This window comes from Daktulosphaira vitifoliae, unplaced genomic scaffold (assembly GCF_025091365.1).
Source record: "Daktulosphaira vitifoliae isolate Bord-2020 unplaced genomic scaffold, ASM2509136v1 Scaffold_98, whole genome shotgun sequence".
NCBI classification, from domain to species: Eukaryota; Metazoa; Arthropoda; class Insecta; order Hemiptera; family Phylloxeridae; genus Daktulosphaira; species Daktulosphaira vitifoliae.
In genome coordinates this window covers 8,472-36,326 of record NW_026099667.1, presented here as the reverse complement: position 1 = coordinate 36,326, position 27,855 = coordinate 8,472, and the positions used below count along the sequence as shown (strand labels likewise).

The 27,855-nt window shown below is 24.6% G+C and overlaps 2 protein-coding genes across 2 annotated transcripts; one reads left to right on the top strand and one right to left on the bottom strand.

Annotated features, from left to right (window-relative positions):
* The first annotated feature begins 652 nt into the window (after nucleotides 1-652).
* On the top strand, nucleotides 653-9,739 carry LOC126909057 (venom protease-like). The gene is made up of 7 exons (XM_050691426.1): nucleotides 653-866; nucleotides 2,470-2,823; nucleotides 2,889-3,036; nucleotides 3,855-4,021; nucleotides 7,927-8,028; nucleotides 8,236-8,381; nucleotides 9,480-9,739. The coding sequence occupies exons 1-7, from the start codon at nucleotides 791-793 to the stop codon at nucleotides 9,639-9,641; spliced, it is 1,155 nt and encodes a 384-aa protein (XP_050547383.1). The 5' UTR covers nucleotides 653-790; the 3' UTR covers nucleotides 9,642-9,739.
* A 6,445-nt stretch (nucleotides 9,740-16,184) lies between these two features.
* On the bottom strand, nucleotides 16,185-25,822 carry LOC126909059 (uncharacterized). Its single transcript, XM_050691428.1, has 12 exons — nucleotides 25,702-25,822; nucleotides 25,253-25,527; nucleotides 24,572-25,120; nucleotides 23,543-23,856; nucleotides 23,310-23,476; nucleotides 22,633-22,788; nucleotides 20,009-20,033; nucleotides 19,519-19,783; nucleotides 18,443-18,913; nucleotides 18,039-18,292; nucleotides 17,625-17,791; nucleotides 16,185-16,390 (listed from the first exon to the last, which is right to left on the bottom strand). Exons 1-12 carry the CDS (start codon nucleotides 25,702-25,704, stop codon nucleotides 16,223-16,225), a joined length of 2,814 nt encoding a protein of 937 aa, XP_050547385.1. The 5' UTR covers nucleotides 25,705-25,822; the 3' UTR covers nucleotides 16,185-16,222.
* Between the last annotated feature and the right edge of the window lie 2,033 nt (nucleotides 25,823-27,855).

The following is a 27,855-nucleotide window of genomic DNA, read 5'->3' as shown; positions in this document are numbered from 1 at the left end:
GAACGCCCTCTGTATTAATGAAAATGGTCCTATTAAAAAAAAAACTATGTCGAATAAAAGAATAATATAAATAGTACTTAATTAAACAAATTATAATGATCCATAAGTTTTTCAAAAAGTTACAGCATAATAAAGTTAAAAATATTAATACATTCTCAACTTCGCATCGAAGCTAAAATAATAATTTATACTTCCTTTTAGTTTTGGATCTAAAATTTTACTTAATATTAATTAAATAAAATAAATAGTAGATAACTAAAAAAAAATTAATCAAACATTTTTTTTTTCAATAATTTAATAATTTTATCAAATTTTATTATTTAATTATTAAATTTTTTGTTAATAAATTGTAAACAAATGTTTTAAATGTTTAAAAATACTAAGTAGGTAAATTTGATAAAAAAAGTTTTCTATAATAGTGATCAGTGGTTAAAATTGAATCAGTTGAAGATTTCATAATAGAAAATTGATAAATGTGTTGTGCGTCATTAAGAAGTTCAGTTAATTAAACCAACAAAAATTTTATAACGGATATAAAGTGTATAGTGGATTCTCCCCTCTAACTTATGGTATAGGTATAGGTGATGTAAAACAGAATATTTAATCGTCTTTGGTGTAAATCACTTGTTTTAAATGTTTTATATTTATATAAATTTCAAGGTAGTGCAACGTTTCTTATCGTTGAACGATTATTTCTTGGCTTATTTGTTGATGTGGCTGGCTACGGAAGTTTTCTGGATAGAAATTAAATTAATTTTTTAAGATAAGTATTAGACAAAAATATTTTACAATGAATATTTATAATTTTTTATTTTTCTTTATATTTCTTATTAATACCGTAATTTCTCAATCAAATAATGAAAATGGTAAGTTTTTTTATTATACATTTAATTAATTATACTTGATAAAATTTGTTTAATAACAACTGCTTAAAATGTTTCTTTTACTTTGATGTAATGTACAAATACATGTTTGGTCGACTTACGAAAACTATAATAGTTTGATAATAGTCGAATAGATAACAAAAAAAAATTATTTTAAAAATCCACTTATAATGTAAACTTTGAAATTAAAAAAAATTAGTATTTGACAAATATAATTAATATTCATGTTTACTTGTTTGTACCTTAATTCCTTTTATACCGTCATAATACAAACATTTATATATAGCTGAAAATTTTTCAATGATTTTTAGAAAATAATACTTAAAATATTTTCATGTGGACTCATACAAAACATATTTCAATTATGATAATGAATTTTTATAAATGTAACATAATATTTATGTTATTTATATTTATAATATTAATATTGTACATCTTTGATATTTATTTCTTCAATTATTTTTTGCACAATTGATTAGATAACAAAACTTTTTTTTTTAAATATCTATAAAATGTGATTTTACACTTTTTCATTAAAAATTGAAATTATTGTAAAAACATAATATTTAAAGTGTAATACAATATTATAAATACATTATTTCTTGAGTCAATAGGTTCTCCCATCATTTTGAAACATATAGTTATATGTGGTAAAAATTCAATATTACAATAAATAATTTAAATTTATAGTTATGAACTCATGGTTAACCAATAGCAAATATTGGAAAGTTTTTATGTTTTTTTAGTCGTTAAAAAATAGGGATAAAATTGAATATAATGTATATTATTTAGATTATACAAATTTGTCATACTTTAATGTTATAATTCACTCTTTGAAAGTACTATTTTAAGTTTATAAAAAAATTTTTTGTGATTTAAATTTTTCCTTGAACGGACACAGAATATTTTTTTAATACATTTTAATTAATTGTATAATTTTATTTTCACACACAATTTTTGATATGAATTTAAAGAAAAAAATTGATTTAGGGTATAAGTTCAAAGTATATCTAAAAAATAATTTTTTACTTATTTTAATATAAATGAGGTTTATACATTATATTGTTGGTTTTAAATAATTAATCTAATATTTTTACTCCAATTTTTTTGTAGTTGTTTTATTTATTAAAAAACATTTTTTGAAAAAAAAAAAATTAATTCTTAATCTATAGATCTTTTTTTACTCATTATAGTTAAACGTTATGATATTGAATTGGAAACATACTAAATTTAACAAACATTATCATGTTATTTATTCATTAATTTGATCGTTGAAACTTACTACTTACTACTTACTGGATTTTTATCACATCAACATAGTATGAGTACGCTTTTATTTTTTATTTTATCTCAGTTTCTCTCATTACTCATTAAATAAGGTTCAAATCCCACTAATAATACTTAATAGTATTTTTAATCATTTCTTTAGCTAAAACAAAATAAAAATTGTGTATAACTGTTTTATACTACAAATAATATACGATCGAAAAAATGTGCATTTTCACCTCAAGTTACTATGTAATATTTTAAGAAAATATGCTATTGTATTTTAATTATAAGTACATTTTATTTCATGCACATGAAGAATGTATGACCCCATCTAACGAAAAAGGACATTGCATCAATATTAAAAGTTGCCCTATACTTGAAAAATTATTAGTGTACCATAGAAAAAATATTTTAGTAAGAAATTTTCTTCGAAAATCAAATTGTGGCTATGAAAATAAAGTCCCTAAGGTTTGCTGTTCCTTAAAAAAAGATTCATCAAATTTTAATGATGATATTAGTTTAATAATTGGTCACCATAAAAATCATGTTGGTGGAAATACAACAACTATACAAACGGGAATCGAAGATATATTACTGAATCCATTGACTTGTGGACAAAGTAACGTTACACACGCTAAAGTTACAGCTGGAAGTGTACTCGCTAGTATAGGTAAAAAATTATGTTAATTAATTTATATTTTTAAGGTACAAAGGATGTGATTTATATTTTTCTAGGTGGTTGGCCATGGATAGTGGCACTTGGATATCATAGAACTAATGTAAAAACAAATCACCTAACAGAGTGGTTGTGCAGTGGTACTTTAATATCAAACTCATACGTGATAACTACTGCCAGATGTGTTACAAATATAGACGTTAGTTTGTACGTGTCCTGAAATTAAATTTCTTATCGAAGACTATATAAAACAAATAAAACAAAATTTCAATAGTAAAAATATGTAACAATTGTGGTTTGTACAGAAATTTATTTGATTTCATTGATTTTTAAACACGTGATGATGAAAATAAACTTATTTTCATTATTAATCCTTTTAAATTGATCGCAGTGTTTGATGATATTTTTTTTAAACTTAATTATTATATTTTTTATGATTCTTATATTTCTTGAAGGTTTGGACATTGTATATAATATAGAATCTTTTGGTTTTCATACCTAGTTTTGATCTTATTCTGCTTTTTTTCATGTATCATGATGTCTTTTTCAATTATTATATTAATAAGCTTTTATTTTAAAATATACGTTTGAATATTCTACTTTATCTGTATTAAATACATTTTTCTCTAATCAAATCTAATACCTCGTCATTTATCACTTACTCGATTTAAGTTTTCTGTATGTTTACCTGAAGTAGCCCATTTAAAAAGTTTAGCCTATTCTATTGAGTGAAATTTGATTTTTACACCGCTAGAATACCGCACTCTCTTTATGATTTTGGACTTGACTATTTACTACTACGGAGATTTTAAAATCTCGTAATTGTTAGTTTGAAAGATTGTTTTATGCGTGTATTAACATACAGGTTACCTAGTTTCGTTGTTGTATTCTCTATTATAAAATTTTTAAATCTTTGAAACGTTTTATTTGTTTAATTTAATTACTTAATTGAGCTAAGATAATTTTATGCNTTAATTTAATTACTTAATTGAGCTAATATAATTTTGTGTATTTTTAAAATTAAGACATGAGGTACGTCTCGGAGACCTTAATTTAGATCCTAAAGTACCTGATGAGGCAGAAACAGTTACAGTTCATGTTGCAACGATAGCATATCATGACCAATACGACTCTAAAAAACGCACTGATGACATTGCAATTGTAAAATTGAAGACACCCGTTCATTATTCCAGTAAGTGATGAAAAATACAAAAAAATTTTATCATGTTATTTTCTATAATAGGGTGGTCTAGAATTATCATTTTAATTTTATTATTTGGCTGTGTTTCAATAGTAGCTTTTTAAAGAAGCTACAATTATAGAAACTTAATTGAAAAAATAACCTATATTATACTTATACTATACCTATAACTATACCACTTGACCTAAACTAATAATTTAAAAAAACCAGCACAGTGGGGTCGTGGCATAGTTGGGTCCAGTATAATTTCTTTTTTTTTAATTGAACAATGATCGAAGCTCGAAGTATATTTCGAACTCACATTACTCTTTAATTAGAAATGTTCTTGTTTCATCACATGAATTTGAAAAATTCTTGATGATATGACTGAAGCTGGGTTATCATATAATATCATCATATTCCATGTCCTAGATAGTAATTTAAAAAATTATTCTATAAAAATGTTTTTTAACATTTAACCATTTAAGGAAAAAAACTACATACTTTCAATATAGGGAATCACACACCTTTAGTTATATTAATAAACAAAAAAAAAACATTTTCAAAAATAATAAAACCTTTCATTTTAGTTTTGTAAAAAAGTATCTGGAAANTTTTCAAAAATAATAAAACCATTCATTTTAGTTTGTAATAAAGTATCTGGAAATTGAGAAATACTATATTTTGAGTAATTTATTCTATATAGTTATATAAGCATTTACAGGTGGCCCAGCATTCAATAACAACTTAAATAACTTTTGTTCTAGTTAATTTTTTTTGCAAATTTTTTTTTTAATAGTTAATATACTCGAGGGTTATAATAATAATTTAATTAATATCATTTTTATAATTAAATTTAAAAAAAATTAATTTTAAAAATTTACGAAAAATGTTTAAAAACTTTTTAAAATAGCCATTTTTTAGAGTAGATTAAAAAAAACCCAGCACAGGGGTGTCGCGGCATAGTGTTGACGTGGCATAATTGGATCAAGTATAATTTTTTGGTAAAAAGTTGTCATTTTAAATCCCCTCCTGTGGGCAGGTTAAGTGTTGGACTTACAAAAAAAATATATCAAATGATAAGTAAAGACATCAAATAACTATATAAAAAAAGTTATATTGATATGTTCATTTTTGAAAAAGTTACAGCAGTTTTTAGTAAAAAAAATTGAAAAAATTTCGAAAATTAGTGAATTTTAAATTTGTTATTTTTTTGGAGGTTTCTCCCATTTACGGGGAACGAGGGAAATTTTTTCAATTTTTAAGGGTAATGTCTTCGACTAGATACGATTTGTGATCTTTTGACGTATCGTTGAAAGAAATCCGTTGGTGAAAGCTGAATAAAAGTGATAATAGTCACAAAAAAAAAAAAAGTAATAATAAAAAAAAAACACATCATAGTAAAACCAATATCTTCTCAGCTTCGCATCGAAGCTAAAAATAATTTGGTGAAAAAATTCTCATTAATATTTGGTTTTCATTAATTTTTTGTAACATTTTAAATTTCGTAAAAATTTGAATTTTTCTGTTTTTATTCGACGATATTAACCGCTGACTATGTTATATAAAAAAGGACAGAAGTAAACACCACCTTTTCACACTAAACATGATGTGAGTATGAATATTATTAACATTCCAATGACTGGCTTTAGTTCCACTAAAAATAACGAACAGTACCTATTATTTAATAAGTAGTTATAACTACTTTAATTTATAGTGATAAATCACAGATTAGAAAGATTTATTGCATTATTCTAAAAGCAACATGAACCTTATTTCCTCTTTTATATCCTAAATATAAGTTTTATAATTTATAAGTATAATACATGAAAAATATTTGTTATTTTCAAACATGTTTAAGTATCAAACTTATATTTAATAACTGTGCACTGTATTTTTACGGAAAATTATAAAAAATAAGTTGTTATACAGTTTCTGTAAAAAAAAAAATGTTTCCTTAAATCCTACCATTAATGCACAACCGTCCTCCATAGTTAAAATACATGCTTTTTGTGTGAAAAATCCATCTCTCATGTTTGCTTTTTACAGTCATATAGAATTTTTAAAATTTTCAATTTTAATCCTATATGTATATTAAATGAATAGGCTTTTAAAAAAATTGTTTTAACTATCAATGGATTATGATACATTGAAGGAATGAAATACAGAATGATTTTATTAATAGTAGCTACTCAAATATTCTTAAAATATTCTTAATATTCTCAAAGGGGAAACAAATTATTTAAAAAATAAATTAATGAAATATGGGTAATTTTTTTGATTTTAAAAATAGACAAATTTTTGGAGATATCCATCATTTACTAAGAACAAAGGAAAAAAATTTCAATTTGTGATCTTTTGACGTATTGTTGAAAGAAATAGATTCGATGATCGCTGAGGACTTTTGGTGTCAAACAAACAAAAATAAAAAGAAACACATAGTAAAATAATTTTTTTAGTTTTGCACCAAAGTTAAAATAATTTTATTAGTTTTGTAGCAATACTAGATTAATTAATGATTCTAAAAATACGCTCAATTATAGTACCAAGTATTCTATATAAATAAGAAATTATTAAATTAATTTTAGTATTTATTTTTACTATTCCTGTATAATTTTTTAACTACGCCTGTCAATTTAAATACGCGTCAGACATATCAATATCTATTGTCAATGTAACTTAACATGGAACACAATTATCACAGTTATAAAAGTTTTTATCGTAAAAAAAAATCGGTCCAGTGAGTATTGAAAAAATATAGTGACAGACACACACAAAAATACACATCGAAGCTAAAAAAAAAATTATAATCATGGTAAACTTAATACCTTCTCGGCTTCAAATCGAAGCTAAAAAAAAACATATAAATAGAGAGTTGTAAATCTTAACTTTTATTATAATCTTTTTCTTTTTATAATGTATCTATAGTGTTTTTATAACTATAAGAAGCTACTATAGCAACATGGTTAATATATAGAATGAAAATTCTGTAACGTTGAATGTAATACAGTGTGATTTATTTTAAACACTATCCCTAATTTTAATCAAATGGAGAATTTTACATAATAATGCACAATATTAATAAATTTAATTTATTTCTTTGACCAATAGTAAATATCAAGTTTATACTAATAAAAAATTTTCTCAAATTATATTTTTGGTGTAACTAATGGCCTACTTATAATTTTGCATACAATAAATATAAATATAAATGTATATATATATTATATACATTTCGTTGTTATGTAAAACGCGCTATTAATTTACCTAATTTGAACAAAAAAAATAGCTATTTGTCTTTTTTTCGCTTATTTGTGTTTTTATTGCTTTTATTCCATTTAGTCCATTAGGGGCCATAGCGTGCTCTCTCTAGGAGGAGGTTTTCTTAACCATTTATACTCCGGGACGGGTGGTTAGTCTGTCGTCGGAGAGTGGGATGGCGACTCCAATTACCGAACTGATCTCTCGTTCAGCAAATGAAGCCGCCCGTGACCGAGTTTCGAACCCGAGGCAGTGCGCGTCAAGCACTGCCGCATTACCGACTCGGCTACACCGTCCCTTTGTGCTTTTATATGAGTAAAAATGGTCTAAAAACTGACAAAAATGCTTTAAAATGAAAAATTGAAAAAATGCAAAATTAAAGTTTTATTATTGAATTCTTCTTTACATAAATTGAATTTTGTGGCTAGAGAGCATCATCTAAGACAAACCTAACAAATATTATATGAATTAAAATTGGGACTAATAGAAACAATTTCTATGCTTCAAAAAAAAAAAAATTATATTTATATCTGTACATTTTTATGGAGAATTCATTATTTGGTGAAAAATGTTTGGTAGTATACATAAATATGAATATTAATAAATCATACTGTATATATTAAATGCTTATTAATTAAAAATTTAATTTTTTTTAGAATACATTCAACCTATATGTTTACCTTCTTCAACAACTTTAAAAGCGAATTCATTTGATAAAACTTTGCAATATGTTGCCGGTTGGGGTGCTACAATACTTGGTATGATTTATCTAATAAATATTTGATACTCTTTAAATTTTTAAGGACAGTTTATAATACAATAAGGATTTATTAATAAATACTTTTCTACTTAGAATATGTAGTAAATAATAAAAAAAAATACTGATTGAAATAATAATTAAAACATTTACGAAATACATAATATGTACTTCATAACATATAATACAAATCAAATTATTTTGTTAGATGGACCAAAGAATAATGCCTTAACAGAGGCTGAAGTTTCAGTGGTTAGTAATGAAGAGTGCAAACGTATATTTGCTAATAATTTAACTATCCAAGAAGTACATATTTGCGCAGGGAATTTAAAAGGAGCAAAACATACATGTTCGGTAAAGATAAAATATTAGATAATGCGTTATTTAGTTTTAAAATTCATAGTAACTCAAAAAAAGAAATATAAAATCTAATTAATGATAAAAAATTATTTAATTTATTAAAATTAGTTATATTTTGTTGGTCTTGTATGAGCATGATAATAATTGAGTTACTATAATATTTATTGAATAAAATGATATAATATAATTTTTTTTCGGGATATGAGTATGAGGGTTTTACGAGAAGTTATAAAATATAGAAAAGCAAAGTGATGTTTGAACATTTGTTAATATAATAATAATTTGATACAGAAATTATTATGATTAATTATCATACATAGATTATCAACAACGCCACTCATACCAGTAGTTATCTAGGCTTGTGCTAACTGTGAGTCGTGTCAATAAATATCTCAAGTAGTATAGGAACCACAAGTGGGTTCTCTATCTACACAAGAGAGTCTTTATTAGTATTGACGTATGGTCAATTAAGGTAACCCACTCAAAGATTGGACTAGGCTGGCTAACTTCATATAAACGTTATTGATTCACTTTAATTATTTAAACATTATTTTTTTCTAGAGATCACTTTATTTTTTTGGTTTCCTACTTAATTTATATTCTCATTACTTTTGACTTCAAACTTTATAAATATTTGGTGAAATATGAATTTACCTTACTATATTAAGAGTAAGGTTGAAAAAAAGAATATACTTTAATTTTCTATATAAATTCGTATTTTGTCAAGCTACTTTTTGCATTCGTTGAAAGTTCATAAAGGTGAAGTAGTAGTGAGAGAGATTGGCAGTTTTTATTGCCTTTTATATTAAATTTAATTCATCTATATATGCAAGAAGTTTCACGACCTTTTACTATTATCTGTTTATAGCTCAAATGTGTCACTTATTACATATTATTTTACTTAAATAATGTAAAGACCATTTTTACATATATTTTATCAAATTTGAAGGGTAATAATAAGGAATTTCTACAAAAAATATTTTATCATCTACTACTAAAGATTTTAACTAAACTAGAAAACTATTTCTTTTCCTATTAACAGATTTATTTATATAAAAATAAACAAAACGTGTTTATTATAATTAATTTTAGAGGGATGCCGGAGGACCATTAACATGGAAAAAAGACAACCAATATTATTTAACCGGTATTCAATCGTTTGGAGATAAATGTGGAGAATCTGGATTTCCAGCTGTTTATACTAGAATGACAAAATATTTGAATTGGATTATTTCTAAAATTAATTATAACTAGCTTATTTTACTTTTAATTTAATATGAACTTTTGTACTTTTTTAATATGTAGTTGTGATGATATAATTTTAATAAAACAAAACAATACAGTTTAACCCACTCAAGTTTGTATCGAAGCTAAAAAGGGCTCCAAGTAATTATAAATTGAAATTAGTTTGCTAGCTTTCATTTAAGTCCATTATTTTTTAGCTTCCACCAATGTCAAAAACTTAATTTTTATTTTCTAAAGACATAGTTTCATAGATAAAGTTTCTAAATAGTGTTGTGTTCAACCCAATTTACCTTACCATGATTTTTTAGTTAACATTATGAAATCGACTTTTCTTTTCAATATAACTAAAAATTGTAGTCTTGCATTAAAAATAATTTTGTTTTCTTCTATCTTCAAAGATATAATAGCTGCAAACTTTATAAAATTAAAAATAACATTGTTATCTTAAATGAAATTGATGTGATAAGGTATAGGTTAAATGCTAAAAATACTTCAAAAGGTTTAATGTTCTAAAATTTAAAAGAATCTTATTAACTTATTTATGTAATTATTTTATAAAATCATCAATTAATACAAACTAAATTTAAATTTTTTTTTTAAAAAAAGAAAAATTTTTAAAGTTTAATAAGGTAAGACAATACATCTTTCACAGTTATTAACTATATATATTAATTAACAATAATTAGATTTCTTTTCTTCGAAATCGGGATTTTCAAATTTTTTTAAAAATTTTTGAACCAATCATATAAATGATTATAAAAAAAAAATCCATTTTCGAGAAACGAGGGAATTTTTTTCAATTTTTAGGGTAATGTCTCCAACTATATACTATTTGTGATCTTTTGACGTATTTTTGAAAGAAATCGGTCCAGTGAGAGCTGAGAAAAAGTGGCAACAAACATAAAAAAAAAACACATCATATTAAAATTAATACCTTCTCAGCTTCGCATCGAAGCTAAAAATGTGACAAACGTATCGAATTATACAAAATTTTAAATTGTTGTCATTAAGTAAACGTTTAGTCTTTTTTGATGACTTACATTCTATTATGTTACATAATTACCCTCGGATAATTTAAGGATATACAAAAAAAAAATTTTTAATTTCTTTTGAAAATAATTTTACAATAATGTATGTAAAAATCTTTACAACTATACAAAGAAGCTAAAATAAATATCATTGCCAATTCCAGATATTTTGTAACATTAGGCAAAATCATAGATACTATCATTTATTTATTTATTTTTTACTCGTTACCTTATATTTGAATAAAAATACCTAATCATATAAAATATACCTTCCCAAATAGCCTCCCTACTCAACCTTATGTTATGCTATTTGATAAAGATTACGTCTACTATAGAATGAGCAGTGGCATATTTAGAAATTTATAATGGGAGGGACACAAAAATTGTTCATGTATAAGGTATCATTAAACTACTTTTTTTTCCCATAACTTTTGTTAACACATATTTTAGATTTTTTTTAAAAATCTGTTATTCGCTTCGTTTTATTATGATGTGTTTTCTTTATTTATTTATTTTTATGTCTGTTATCACTTTTTCTCAGCTCTCACCGAAACGATTTCTTTCAACGATACGTCAAAAGATCACAAATCATATCTAGCCAAAGACATTGTCGTTTTAAATTGAAAAAATTTCCCTTGTTTCCTGTAAATGAGGGAAATCTCCCTCATTGATGGGGTTAGGGAATAATTAGTATTAGACAAAAAATAAGCAGTTATTAATCGTATTTGAACCGTTGTATCACTCTGTACTTTCATTTCACATTACAACGACATCACAACAGAAGGTATAAAACGCAGGTGAAGCATAAGCACTCTAATTTTGGACCAGTATTTTTGTAGATATTGACATATTTATATCTAAGTGAAAGGCACAGTACGATTAGGAAATGTTTAGTTATAAAAATAGCAGAACCTACTCTTCATCTCTAGTCAATATTTTTTTACATTTTCCAAAATTATTAAAAGAGCGTAAGGGTTCCCCTCCAAAAAAATTCAAGATTATATTGTTTTGTGTACATTTTTAAAAAAATTACTTTTTAAAATATGTGCAGCTAGGCAATTTTTTTATTTTAAAATTTCTTACAAGAGTTTTTTTTATAATAATCAAGTCACTGATTTACATAAAAGTTATATTGAATATTAAATTAAACTTATTTTGAATGAGAATGATTTTGAATTTTTGAACCAGCTTAATTTTTCCTTTTTTAGCTAACAGTTCCTGTGATGTACGATTGCCGCGGCGGTATTAGTTTTATCCTACAGTATGAGGTTCGATCTCGTTCACCACAATAATATTTGTTTTGCATTTTTTTAAAATTTTTTTGAGGTGGAAAAAAAAATTTCTTTAATTTCTATCTCATTGAGATTAATAACTTCAATGAATATTGAGGACCCCATCTCTTTATTCTCCTCTTTTGAAAAAAAAATTTCTTATTCATATTATAATTATTTTACAATAGGGTTTTTATTTTGTTACTGTTATAAATTTTTCTCGGCTCTTACTAGACCAATATTTGTCAACGATACGTCAAATGATCACAAATAGTATCTAATTAAAAATATAACCCTCAAAAATTGAAAAAAAATTTACCTTTACAATTAAAAAGTTACTAAAACCGACCAATTTCTCTATTTAAACAATTAAAATCATTAATTTCTAACATCTTAATAGTATTTATTGTCGAATAACGTTTGATATGATAATAGGTTTTAAGTACAAAGTTAAATAATTTTACTTTGTTATATATTCTTTTTTTAACTATATTTGTGTGTTATACTACCATTCTATAATATTACAAATTTTTCGGTAACACGTAACTGTATAAATCTTCTTCTTCTGTTTTTACCTCACTTTTATCCCAAATAGTTGAAGTCAGCCACCCTTATCCTAAATTTCCACTTGACACAATTTCTCACATCATTGACGCACAGATCAGCTCATATCACATTTAATAACATCCCTCTATGTAAGAACAGTTATAGATATGAATGTTAAAGAAAGAAGAGGTAAAGGAAAACCAAAAAAGAGATGGAGGGATACTATTGAGCGCGATATGAGAAAAGCTGATATGGGAGATCGTGTCAAGTGGAAGTTTAGGATAAGGATGCCTGACCCCAAGTAATTGAGATTAAGGCGAGGAAGAAGAATATATATACCTCAAAATTTATCAAGGCAACTAGATCTGGTTGAGTAAGTTGTATAGTTACCATTTGAAAAAAAATCAACACATGGAGCGCTAGTTAGTTTACTGATTAGCATGAAGTACCAAATATAAAAAGATTCATTTCTTGTTTTACCTTTTTTAATAATAAAACGAAATATTTTTACTAAAGATCAAATAAAAATAAAATCGACAATCTTCTTCTTCGCATTAATCCTAATTAATTGGGTCCGGCCATCGTTATCCTAAACTTCCACTTGATACGATCTCCCACATCACTTGTCCTCATATCGCATTCAATAACATCCCTCTATCTCTTTTTTGGTCTTCCTCTACCTCTTCTTCCATCAACATTAATTTCCATAACAATTCTTACAGTTTTCAAATCCTCTATCTTCATAACATTACCAAACCATCTAAGTCTATTTTTTCTCATCTTATCTACAATTGACGCTACGTCTATATTCTCTCTTATATGCTCGTTCCTTATTCTATCTTTTCTAGTCACTCCACTCATCCATCTAAGCATTCTCATCTCTGCTACACTCATTATCTGCTTTATTCTCTTGTGAACTGCCCAAAACTCTAAAACATGCACCATAGCTAGTCTCACTACTGCCTTATAGAACTTACCTTATAGTGTCATTGGAATTATTTTATTGCATAAGGCGACAGACACTTCTCTCCACTTCAACCATCCGCACTTAATCCTGTATCTTACATCCTCGTCAATACCACCACTCTTTTGCACAACTGACCCTAATTACTTAAAACTTTCCACCTCTCCAATCACAATTTTAGCTCAATTTACAAATAATTTTTTAATATTGATTTTTATTAAAATATATTTATTGATTAACCCTACGTAACCTTATAATCAAACATAAAACTAGTTTTGTATTATAAAAAATATTCAGTTTTATTTATACATTTATTGATTATACAGTCTATTGATTATATGTACTATCATACCTTAACGTTCGTTACGTTATTGTGTGAAATTGATGAAAAGAAAAACAAACTTTAGTTTTGATAATTTATTTATAATGAATTAATATATAATATAATTTAATATTTTTTATTATAAAAGAAAAATTAGTAGCATAAAATAAATTTGTTTTTTATTTTTTGTTGACTTTTGTTTATACTATAGTATGATATTCTTCAAAAAAATGTACAAGAGATAGCTCTTGTAAATGGACATTAAATTTCTTGCAAAAAAAAAAAAATGAGTTCGATTGTTTTTTGAGCATATTTGATTTTTGCACTTCGTGACGTTCTTCAAGCTATCCATTTATGGATAATGGTCTAACAAGTCCACAATATTTAGGCCTGATAAAAATGTCGTACTATTTTTATGTTTTCAATACGTAAAATAACAAAAATAATATATTTGATGAAACCGGCTATCTTATAAATAAAAAATTGAATGTACTACGCTGCACACAGTAATATTATTATTGCCATAAGAGTGTCGCTGTCCACTGCTGTCACGATAACCGGTTGGTCATTATAATGTCCCACACAATCAATGCATTTCAGTAGAAAAGGAGTGGAGTAAGACTCTCGGTAATCATGAAACCTCATTTTTATTTGCGTATAGCAAAATGTACAACAATTTACAACGCTATCTAACAAATATTTTATGAAAAACGGAAAAAATTTTTTTCTTAATTTTTGTTTTTTAATATATTTATTTGTATAAAAGTATATTAATCAATATTAAAAATCGTAAAAAATGCTTTTAATATTTTTTATTCTAATTCTATATGCGGTAATCTATCGAATCAACTAAAATTGAAATCTACAATTATTCGTTTATAAGTTATAAATTATTGTAAAGATTGGTCATTATAATAGCCAGTTGGTCGGAAAGGGTTAATGAAAATTATACATATATATATTTTTTTATTTAATGATAGGGATATTATTAACATGACATTTTACCAAAGATAAAATAATATGTATCTAATACTATATTGTGTTAAATGAAACACAATTTTATATGATATAATTATGATCTTCTACAATTTTTCTTTAAATAAAGGTACTGTAATAATTATAGTTTATAATCCACAAAATAATAATTTGCATGGTTGGAACAGTTATTTTTTTGTGAAACATGTAAATATTTTTTTTTATTAGTAAGTGTTTAAAATATATAGTATTATATTAAATTTAATGCCTCGGGGAATTTGTTTATTTATAATAGTAACTTGATTTACAAGTTATTTTTTTTTATAAAACATTCATGTTTTGAAAAACAGCATAATGATTATTATTGGAATGTGAATACCTGGGTTTTCCGTCATTAAGATATAGGAACACATTTATATTAATTTTGCATGTATAAAAGTTTTTAGTGAAATTAATATTATAAATACGCCTTAATTATTATGACAGCCTCAATTAAAATAATGTATGAGCTGTAGAATGTTGTACGCAATCTATACATTAATTCCTTATAGTTTCACTGGTTACTCAGTTAAGTGTAGTTATAGGCTTGGAAATACTTTATTTATTCAATTAAGTATAATATGTTGATGTCAAACTGATATTTAAAAAATAAATTACAAGAAAAAAGTATCATTAATAATATGTTTTCAAGTATGCCATATATTTTTACTCATAACTTATACACGCGAAAAATACAAAACGTAGGTAATTCTTTGTTATACTGACAAGTGATTTATTATTATATATTATTTTTTCGTTGCAATAACTTATGAAAATACAATTATATGCAATATATAATATATAATTATATATTATTATGCATCCTTTCTCCAATAGATTGCAGTTAGGTATTATTATCTTTTTTATAAAATAGTAAAAAATAAATAAAAGGTTGAGCTAAATCATCATTAAATAATTACCAATAATAAAAACGAAGTTGTATGTAAAATTAATGTATTTGTATTTTTTTTATGGAAATATAGCTTTTATAATTGATATTTATGTAATTATTATTATTATTCTTTTTTGCTAAAAAGTTGGTTGACACTAATTTAATTATTTTAACTATTGCATTTAAGGAAATTAATCGGATTGACTACAGCCTAGCTACAAATTAAAATCCGTTCGATTATTATAAAACTTATTTATTTATAATTTATATTATACCTTAACACGATGGGTATTTGTTAGGCAAATCAAGAATGTTAGTTTATATTACTTAAATTTTTTAGAACATGTTTTGATAATGAAGATTCTAATTCAAACGCAAATTTCTAATTCAAATCTTTTATGCACATAAGAGATTCTAATATACATGATTCCTAAAGCCAACATATCTCATCAATTTATAGGTAAGTTAAACGTTTTTCGTAAAATATAAGGATTAACACATTAAAAGAATACAAAAACATTTTAGAATTATATTTGAGAAATAAATAAGTATTCTATGTTTCTATTTCTCCATCTATCCAATTTCTAAAATTAGCTACATTAACATATGCTGCTGGTATATTTTTTATTCCACATCCTATTCCCCAAGAGACTATTCCAGCCTGTATTAACGATTTTGTACCAGTTTCACTTGGACACATTAATGGACTTCCACCATCACCCTGAAAAAATAAATGTGAATATTCATGATATAACTCAAAGTATAGATCATACATATCTATTCTGTAATTTCATTATAATTTCCAATCATAAAATCGGGATGCAATTAATTAAGCAAATGTCATTTACAGTAATATTTAATTTATAGTTATACAGCGAAAAATCAAACGAATATCTTTTGACAATAATATATCTCTTTCAATTACTTCAAATTAAAACAAAAATTAAATATAAATTTTCTAAAATAATTATAACTAAAGAATTTTGCTTAAATTGGTCTTCTGATAAACCTTTTAACTGTAATCTTTTTAATACATAATAATAAATGATATTGTATTATTATATGTATGATTGCAATATATTATATTGTATATTGTGTTAATGTTATAGAGTTATTGTGAATATAGAGAACAGTTTTTTTATATTGCTAATTTGTAATAACAACTAAACCCAATAATCCATCATGATCTTTATGCCTAACATTATCATTCTCTATATCAACCCATCCAAATCGAGTAGCATTTTTTAAGTTTAATGTTGTGTTCAAGCATTGTGTGTGCACCAAATTCATAGACGGTTTATGAATCGTCGATCAGTTGAAGAAAAGTTCACTCAAAATGTTAAAATATTTTGGATAGCCATTATATAGCTATTCAATATAGGTTATTTGGACCTATAACGGTGTACAATTAGGGTTTAAGTTTAGTTGTTTAATCGTTCAACACAACACAAAACACTAATGGTTTAACATTTATGATAAATCTATTATCATTATTTTGTTACAATGTGTTCTTTTATTGAAGCCCTAGAAACATATAATCTATGATTTTTCAATAATAATGTTTTATTAAATACCGATTGTTATTAATTTTATACACAAGAACTATTAAGTTAATTTTGTTATGCAAGTGATTTTCATTGAATGTAAACGTTTTATGGATATTATTATAACGTAATATTTGCTTATAAAAAAAGTTACATTAAAATGTTCAAAATTTTATGTTATCAAACCAAAAAATGTTATTATTGAAAAATATATTTGCAATCACAACCATTCAAATGGTTTCACTCTCTAACATGACCAAACCAGTTGACAATCTAATTTATTATTATATGTGTGTTAATAAAAATTAGTTACTATTGAATATAAAAAAGAAATTATACTTCTATCCTTAGTATCTCAATAGTGAATAAGTTAAAATATTTTTAATTTCTTTAATCATTCCCTATACATACTTTACATGTATCTTGTTCTCCTTCGCCTCCAGCACAAATGAAACTTTCGTGCAAATTGAATTTATATCCTAATCTAGTTTGCCTTAGTCGATCTTCACATAAATCTCTCGGAACAATTGGTACTTCAATTTTTTTCATTTTACTTATCTTACGTTTATCTGTTTCTCCTAAAATTATAATATGATTATCATATAAAACTTAGCGTCTGTTAAATAATAATAATACTAAAACTATGTCTTATATAATTTTAATGCCTAAAAGAAGGTATCTTATTATCTTATTTTTTTAATATTATTTAGTAAAGTTATATAGAGTATTCAGTAAGTAAGGAAACGGGTTTCTATTGTTCTTATTGTTCGTAACAACTGACTTGTTTCCTTACTTACTGAACACTCTGTATAATAATTTAATCACCCCATCCACTTGAATAGCACCTAATATAATCAAATATTTGATCTTGTTTGGGTAAACACATAATTTGAACATTTTCTTGTAAAGTAAAAGGTTCATCAGTAAATATTAAAGCTATATCATTATGTAATCCTCCTGAGTAGTATTTGTGATGAATAACAACTTTAGAAATGTGTCGATCTTGATGCAAGTACAATTCTTTTTCTGTATTTAGATCCCAATCTCCAGCTCGTACAAGAATACTTTGTAAATCTTTACTAAAAAAAATAAAGAAAAAAGATATATTAATTTTATAATAACCACGATCTTAGTGTGTATTTCAAATAATGAATATTAAAATGCAATGAAAATAAAATTGAACGATAAAAGTTATTTTTTTAACCTAATTTACAAATGCTATTTATTACTTGATAATGCAATGAGCTGCTGTCAAAATGACGTTTTCTTTTATTAGTGATCCTCCACATTGATATTTTAACGACTTCTTCCAATTTTGAAGTATTTCTTCTACATAAATAACAATAGTAGATGGAAATTCGCCATATCTTGCTGTATAATCAGTAGCACCACCTAATCCTATTCCAAATCCATATTCATTCCATATACCACATTTTTTTGATTTATAATGTGTATCATGCTCTTTTTTGAAATCAAATTCTTCTTTGTTCGAATTTTCATATTTTTTCTCCGAGTAAATTTCAGTAGAGTGTATATTGTGATTCCACTTTTTGGTTGATTGATCCGATAAGTCAAATGGATCGTAAGTTGTACTAGTTTCATAGGATTGTTTCATCTGTTTATTTTCACCGATTAAAATAGTATCGTCACAGCAAATTTCTAATGATTTCAAACATTTCTTTGGTTTTGTTTGATATTTTCTAAAATAAATTATTTTCCAAAGTGATTGTTTCGTTCTGAATTAACTTTGTATATTTTGTATCATCAAATATTATAAACATATCATTATAAACATATTTTATTTTTGTTTTTAAAGTTGTTTGTTTAAAAATAGACAGTGTACAAATATCAAAGATAAGATATAATTTATTTTTCATGTATTTTATTTTTTCGTGATTATAAATATTTTACACATAATAGCTATGTGTAGTAAAATTAAAAGATGTATAAGTTTACAAGCAATCTTTTATAATTTTTATTTCTAAAAAAAAAAAAAAATACTGACATAACTTTCAATGGTTTTATATATATATATATACATTAATTTCTGAGAATTGTTAATGGGCGTTTTCCTTATCATGATGTTAATGTCCTTGTAATTAAATTTGTTATTATAATTATTTATATTGCAATGTTTATTGAAAGATATTAATATTATTTTATAAAAAAAAAAATTTTTTTATACATGAAATTTATCCAAACCATTTATATAGAAATTTTCCTAATTATAAGAATACTAATCAATAGATTAGATAAAATATATATAATAAATATAAATCTAATAATAACAATAATGTATAATCACCCATCTGCATCCGTAACGTCAAATGGAGTCGTTGATAAAACAAATGTTTTACATAAATGAAAAGGAGTACAAACACAATCGTTTTTAATTCGTGATGATGCTGGGTTTAATATGATTGATGGAAATTTATGACCATCATCTAAAGGAAGCAGTGGTGTTAAATATTCTCGAGCAGATTTTTGAAATTCATACGCGTTTATAAATAGAATAAAATAAAATGCAAAAACGAAAGATTTCATGTTTCTCAATCTTGTGCCATAAAATTCTATAAGAACAAATATAAAATTAAATTAAGTCTAGATGTTTAAATTATCAAAAAGTATTTTTTAATGTCTGAAAATTGGATGAATATGAAAATAAATTGTGTCTACAAAAGAAGCGTTAATTTAAGTCACATGACAAAATTAATTAATGTTATTCGGTGAAATTATAATTAAAATGGTCCTTGATTACAATTTTTGTTGTTTTCTAAAATATTAAAAATCTTTACTTAATACTTTTCCTGCAGATACAATCTGTTAGAATTGTTTAAATTGTCACTAAATAAATAACAAATACAAAAAAAACTTACCTTATTTTTTGATCTATGAAAATTTGTTTGATAAGTTCATCACTAATAATTCCTGCTATACTTTTTGTTATTAATTAAATATAACCAAAAATAATTCTCTGTAATAATTTTTCTTTTTTTACAGTATATTTATTAAAAGTCGTATACGCACTAGCATCATTTGTTAAAGAATGGAAGGATCTGAATTATAATATTTGTATTTGTATACAATAGCCTTGAACACTTTAGCAGGTTTTTTGGCTCTATTGAAAATAGTGTATTATTGATTTGTTTCAATTAAAAAATGTATTGATTTAAAAATAATTCAATATTTATATTTTAGTTATGAACAGCATAACAACAATAGGCATTAAAATACATTAAATGAGTAAATGATCTAATTCGATAAAATGACTTATACAAATGTAGTTGGTAGCTATATCTAATCTATAATGACTAGAATAATAACCCTCTTTCCGGAAAAATAATCAAATTTTATGCCCAGGACTTCATAAATTTACAATAAGTAAGCTATTAATAGTAAAAGTTTCAATACATAGCATAAATAATAATAATAATAATTATAAAAATAGTAATTAATGCAATAAAAAACATGAATTAGTTATAACATTTATCATATAGTAAGGTTATTCAATCTTACTATATGATAAATATGGGAAAATGGTAGAAATAAAACACTTCTCTAAAAAAAAGTACAATTATATTTTCTGTCACATACTATATATATATTTTTTGTTGTTATTCTGTCATAAGACTTTTTTTCAAATTAGAATAACATGAAATTTTTTATTGATTTATCAGTTAATAATAATTTATAGAATCATTTTTTATAACTTAAAAGAGTGTCAACTTTATTTTTTCAAATGGCAACATATATATTTAACCAGCTTATAAAAAAGAAAATTATGTAATTAAGAAAATGACTGGTCGATAACTACTTTTGGAAGTTATTCTCATTTTTATACTTAGGCGTGACGAAGAGTACGACTGGGAAATAACTAGTGATAAAAATAGTTGCACTCACTCCTCATCACCAGTGTTTCTTTAAATAGTTAATAACTTTTAAAATACAGGTCCAAAAGTTATATCGACCAGTCATTTTCTTAATTATATCATTTTTTATTTTATAAGTTGATTAAATATGTATGTTACCATTTAAATAAATAAAGTTGATAACTTAAGTTATGATCCTAAAAAGTCATTATTAGCTGATAAATCAAGAAATATATGTAACTAAAAGAAATCAAATTTTTTTACAATATTGTATTTATTTTGTGAATAATCGTGAGGTTTGTGATAAACCGATCACTCTGTATATATATAATTTTATAATAAATTCATCCTATACTTATATCTAGGACTTAACCAGTAATTATAAGTTTATACACATTTATTTTTGTTATTTTGTTCACTTAAAAATAGAAAGTACCTTCTATATACACAATTTCAAACGTATAATAGTGTTCAGAAAATTAAAAAATGTCCATTCTACTACATTCAAATATAATTTTATCAGACTCATTACAATAAAATGTTATGAATTCTAACAAATTAAATTTTTTATTGATTTATCTTAAGTGTTTTAAATAGTGTTAGCTTAGTAGTGGGTAATTTTGATTGTAGCCCAGATAACCTGGTGATTTATGTTATATCTGTGTAATCGATAAGCTGTGACGATGGTACTAAGGCGAAATTTTGATAATATTGTATAATTTCTATGCTAGACTTACTAGTACAGTCCATAATTGAATTCCGTAATTTTAAATAGGTTTTATGATCGGTATGAATAGCAAATATTCGTCCTTAAAGGATAGCTCAGAGTGATTTCTAATTATATAATAGAATTGAATAATTTTTATTTGAATAATTGTTTGGTGTACATCATGTTTGCAGTTAAGGTGGCAGCCAAGATGCATTAGTTGATATTTAGTTGAATATTTTTGTGAGATTGTCTGTTGTTTCAGTAATATTAAAATGAGAGATGTTGTTCATAATGTAAAATTCACGGGTGCTGATTATTTCATTATTCACCTTGATCTTCTAACGTTTTATCCATGTATATACCATATAATAATGAAATTTAATTCGAAATTTTAGTTTTTAATAAAATATGAGTCATTTTCTATGAATAAAAACTAATAAAATGATGTTAAAGCAAGGATTTAAAGTATGCGTGTATAAAAAATAAGCGTGACTAGCAAAGTGCATTTGTAAAAATTGTTTTAAATGAATAGACTTAATTGTAAGATGGCATATTATTCAGTTACATAAAATAAACATGATTATACTTATATCGATCGAATAGTCTTTAAATATTAATAAATAACAAAAAATATTATTAATATTAATAGCAATATTATAATATATTAATATAAGATAAATCTCAAAAAATTGAAATTTGAGTTTTATATATCAACAATGATACTATTAGTCACATAATCTAATATCTATAACTAATTAAATTATTTAATTAATCTAATGAATGACATTTATAAAAGTAAAATATCTATTTAAAACACGAGTATAGCAATCTTCTATGATAATATTTTATTATCTATCCAATTTCTGAAGTAAGCTACATCTACATAAACTCCTGGTAGTTTGTTACCGCATCCTATTCCCCAAGCAACGATTCCTACTTGAACCAAATAATTTGAATCAGAATCCAATGGACACATTAATGGACTACCTCCATCGCCCTATAATAATATAAAATATCAAAAATAAATGTTTATAATTAATTTTTCTGAAATTATAATACGTATTATTAGTTATCATTTTATAAAGTAATATAATTATGAGCACAAATATGGGGATCAAAGGGTTTAAATTAAAAGAATCATGTGTTGTACTTATAATAAAATATATTTGAGGGAAAAATAAATAGTATATACCAACAAATATTTTTCCAGGTGCACTTATGTACAAAATAACGATTTTTTTAAAGAGTTTTTAGATTTGTATAAGACTTATTAATTTTTGATTATTTGCAAATAAGAAAATCATAACTTTACAATGAAAAAAAATACGTTATAGTTAGTTATCGTAATAATTTAGACCTAATGTTAAAATGTCATTATAAGAATATGATGATATCTTATATAAAAAAATATAATATTAACACCGAAAGTTGTTTAACTTTTACAAAACCGAACTCGCACAACTATAAATAATAAGTATTTCAATACTAAAATGTAATTTAAAATAAAATTTATCTTACTTTGCAGGTGTCTTTTCCTTCTTCACCTCCTGCACAAATAAAACTTTGATGGAGCATAAATCTTGGACCAAGTCTGGATTGTCTTAAGGTACTCTCACAAGTATCTCTTGGTATAATAGGGAGTTCAACTTTTTTAAGTATACTGACTTGATAATGTCCAAGTTCACCTAAATAAATATTATAAAAATAAATGTTTTTAAATAATATCTCAATTATACAAATGAGATATTTACTTTTTACACCTTCTGGTGTGTTTTTAGTGATTATATAGTTATTATATATGACCTCTTTACCCCATCCACTAGAATAACACAGTGAAAAATCAAACTTTTGATCTTGCTCTGGTAAGCATATGGTTTGAATGTTATCTTGTAGATGAAAAGGTTCTTCTATAAATAATAAAGCTACATCAAAATGAAGTCCTCCCGCATAGTACTTTTCGTGAATAACGATTTTAGATACTCGGCGGTCTTGGTGGTCAAGAAGTTCTTTTTCTGTTTGTAAATCCCATTCGCCTGCTCTTACCACTAAATTCGAAGGATCTTTTCTAAAAAAAATATGAATTAAAAAAAAATTCTCTAAGTTTTTTAAGGCTTTTAGTGTCAAAATAGAAAAAAAATTTACTATTGTAATCAGTTATATTTTTTATTATTTAAGGTTCTTGAGTTATAGTATTTTAATAATTATTCAATCACAAATCATATTAATTAAAAAAAAAAATTTTATGTTTTATTAATTCACCTCGAAGAAATAATTTTTAAAAGTCTGCTTTACTCTTAGATCAATATGAATACAGCCATATTTAGCACCCTGTACTAGAATTATTTTGCTGCTCTATAAATAAAATGTATGACCTATTTTCATGAAGTAATGGACAAAAAAAAAAAATGTTTTCAACTTATATAACTATTAAATCGGTTTACTTAGGCTGGTTGGGAATGTAAATAGTTAATAACTTCTAAAATACTGGTCCAAAAGTTATATCGACCAGTCATTTTCTTAATTACATCATTTTTTATTTTATAAGTTGATTAAATATGTATGTTACCATTTAAATAAATAAAGTTGATAACTTAAGTTATGATCCTAAAAAGTCATTATAAGGTGATAAATCAAGAAATATATGTAACTAAAAGAAATCAAATTTTTTTACAATATTGTATTTATTTTGTGAATAATCGAGTGGTTTGTGATAAAACGATCACTCTGTAGTATTCAAATTAATAGAAAAATATTTAAATTCATATTTTTATGTTATTTACTTTATTACGCAATGAGCGGCTGTCAAAACAACATTTGGCTTTATTAAAGATCCGCCACATTTATATAATCTTTTTGCATCCCCTGATTGAGGTATAACTTCTTCAAGAATTGCAATCATTGATGGAAATTCGCCAAAATTGGACTCACCATTTATCGCATTAACAATTCTAAAACCTACTCCAGCTTTATTCCAACTACCACATTCAAGCTTTTTAGCAGGTTCTGGTTCAGGAATAATTGTGGAAACATAGCCAATTGATACTTTATTTTCTTCATTAGAAGTTGTGTCTCTATAATCTGATGTACTTGTATGTGATTCAGGTTCAACACTTGTTGGTTGGTATTCGTTAGAGTGTATAGTTGATGGCTCAAAATTTGACGTGGTTTCAGAATTACAAGTACTTACAGAGGTAATTTCTTGTTTCGGTAAAGAATTATGGGGTACAACCGAAAAACTCTCTTCTACTGAATTAGGAGTTGAGATGTCTAAAAGATTTGTATCGTTACAACATACATCTAAATAACTGTGACAAGGTCCAATATTTATCCTAAAATGTACATCAAATTTATAAAAAATAGTTGAAATATTTGACTCTTTAATTCTTGTACCAATAAATTATTTCACTAAAATTTCTTAATATAAATATTTCACAAATAAAATGTAAATAAATCATATTTACCTGATATCAATACTTGAAAAGCCATCAGGATCAGATTCGTATGTCTTACATAAATTAAATGGCGTGCAAAAGCAACCTTGACCATTATCAACGATAGTGTTGTTATCAAATTGATCTACAGGCACAGTAATATCATTTTCACTGGATGATGTAAAACTTGAAGCTACAGTATCTACGAAAGATTGAAACAAATTTTGTCCATTTGCTGGTATAGCATTTAAAACAGAATTAAGTATGAAAATATACAAAACTGTTATACCCCTATTTGAAAAATTCTAAAAAAAAAAAAAATAATAATAATAATTATAACACAATAAACATGAACTTTAATTTATTAAATAAGGAAATGTATTTATGAAACCAAAAGATTAAAAAAATTATATTATTATCATACAGTTCTTTAGTACTCTATTTCTTATACTAGTACAATAGTATTTATCAAAATTTACCATAATTGTGTAGTTCAAACAAAATTTGAAATTGAATTTGGCCACAAAAATTTGAATAGTTAGAGTCGCAAACACAATTTATAGCAGTCTCCTTACTTTTTCAAACTGAACTCTACAGATATCACTGTGTACTATATAAATTTTTCCATATTTTAATGACCTCGGATTAACATATCAGGTTCTTGATAAAATAAAGTATAAAATATGTATCGTATTTAATTTTTTTATGAGTTACAACAAATATACCTATATTTATTTTATTTTATTAACGGTTGATGTCTAAAACCGTTAGTCTTTTTAATTACACAGACTTCAAACTAAAATCGTAATTTAATTTACCTAAACTTCATTTTAATTATTTGAATAACAAAACTTAATGTTTGGTTATATTTGTACGTTTAAAAATAAAATGAAATAATAATTTGTTTTAGCTTCCACACGAAGTTAAGAAAGTATTAATTTGTTTATAATGTATGTTTATTTTTGTTTGTTACCACAAGTTATCAGATTTTACTAAATCGATTTTGTTTAATAATACGTTAATATCATACAAATCCTATCTTTTTAAAAGCATTACCCTTAAAATTTAAAGAAATAAACTTCGTTTTATGAGGAACGAAGAAAGATTTCCCGCATTTAAGAGAATGGAGGGAATTAAAAATTAAAATTTTTGAAATCGGTAAATTTCTTAACTTTTTTTTTCTTAAAACTACAATTACATTTAAACAAAATAAGTGCATTAACACGAATTTCTTAATAAATAATAAATGTATGGTATTTTTATTAGGCACATTTTTTTTTTAATCGGATGCTATACCTGCCCACAGGGTATTCAAAATAGCAAGATTTGCATGAAAAGTTAATTTTTACTAATTAAATTTTGAAAAAATTCCCTAAATTCTGATACCTATAAGTATATCTAAAACTAAATTTAATGTGAATTCATTAAATAAATTTGTTTGATTAAAGAAATGTAGCAAAGGGTAAAGAATTATTCCTATAAAAATTCATATTAAAATAATTTTGAAAACATCATGAAAATTTCCATTTGAAAAGTAATTAAAAACTTAACAAAGTAATTAATGTTATCATTGATAATATTAATATTATAATTATATATATATAGTCGTTTGTCATTTATTTTTAATGGGCTACAAATATTTTTTTGACTATTGGTGTACACAGTATTAATTTTTGGTAAATCAGTATTAATACACTCATAATATTTTATCAATACGATACAAATTTGCACTGTTATTTAAAATTTAAATTAGTACATCGTAAGATAATATTTTATTAAAACATAAATACATCAATTTAATGCAATAAATCTTAGCTAATACGCGGGAAAAACACTGAACGTCATTCTAAAGTTCCTGGTCTTCTATTTTGTTTATATCAAGGCCAAAAACTAATAAAATGTTTCTTTTTTAGGTAATTTATGCAATTTCCTTTTCTTTTTCTTAATTTTTTTAAAATTATTTTAGAAAACAATATATTTTGTATCATAGTTTTAAAATTGATACTATACATATGTTTAATTAGTATTAAAAAAGTTATTTTTATAGTAAAATAAGGCTAAAAATGTTTAAAGTCGAGAATGAAAGAGGGATTATTAAAAAATATTATTCTCATAAAAAAATTGTGTTGATCCATACACTTTTCAATAAGTTATAGCATTATAAAGTTAAAAATAAAAAATATGCTTACATCTTTTGTCGTTCACTACAAGATCAGCACTGTATTTATCGCTTCAACTCACAGTATCTCATATAGTCCACTACCATCATATACCACCAGTCAACACTCCTTGGTCAAAAAAATCCACACATTACTTATTTATTTATTAAGTTTTATATATTTTGTCATTTTTGCCATATCTGACATTTTAGTATTTAAGAGCCCCTACGCCCTTTAGATTATGGTTTCTTCATTGCAGAACTAATAATATATTTATTTACTTGATACTTAATTGTTGTCTATACGTCATTTTTTGGATATCAGTGACCTCTCTCACTCGCTCTGCTAGTAAACGCAGCAGGCTTAAGGCAAAATGAAAATCTAGTGCAGTCCAAAACTAGCCATCCCATAGTCTAACTGCCTCATACAAAACAAGTACAATTAATATAAATAATAGTAATTTTTCAGCAATGT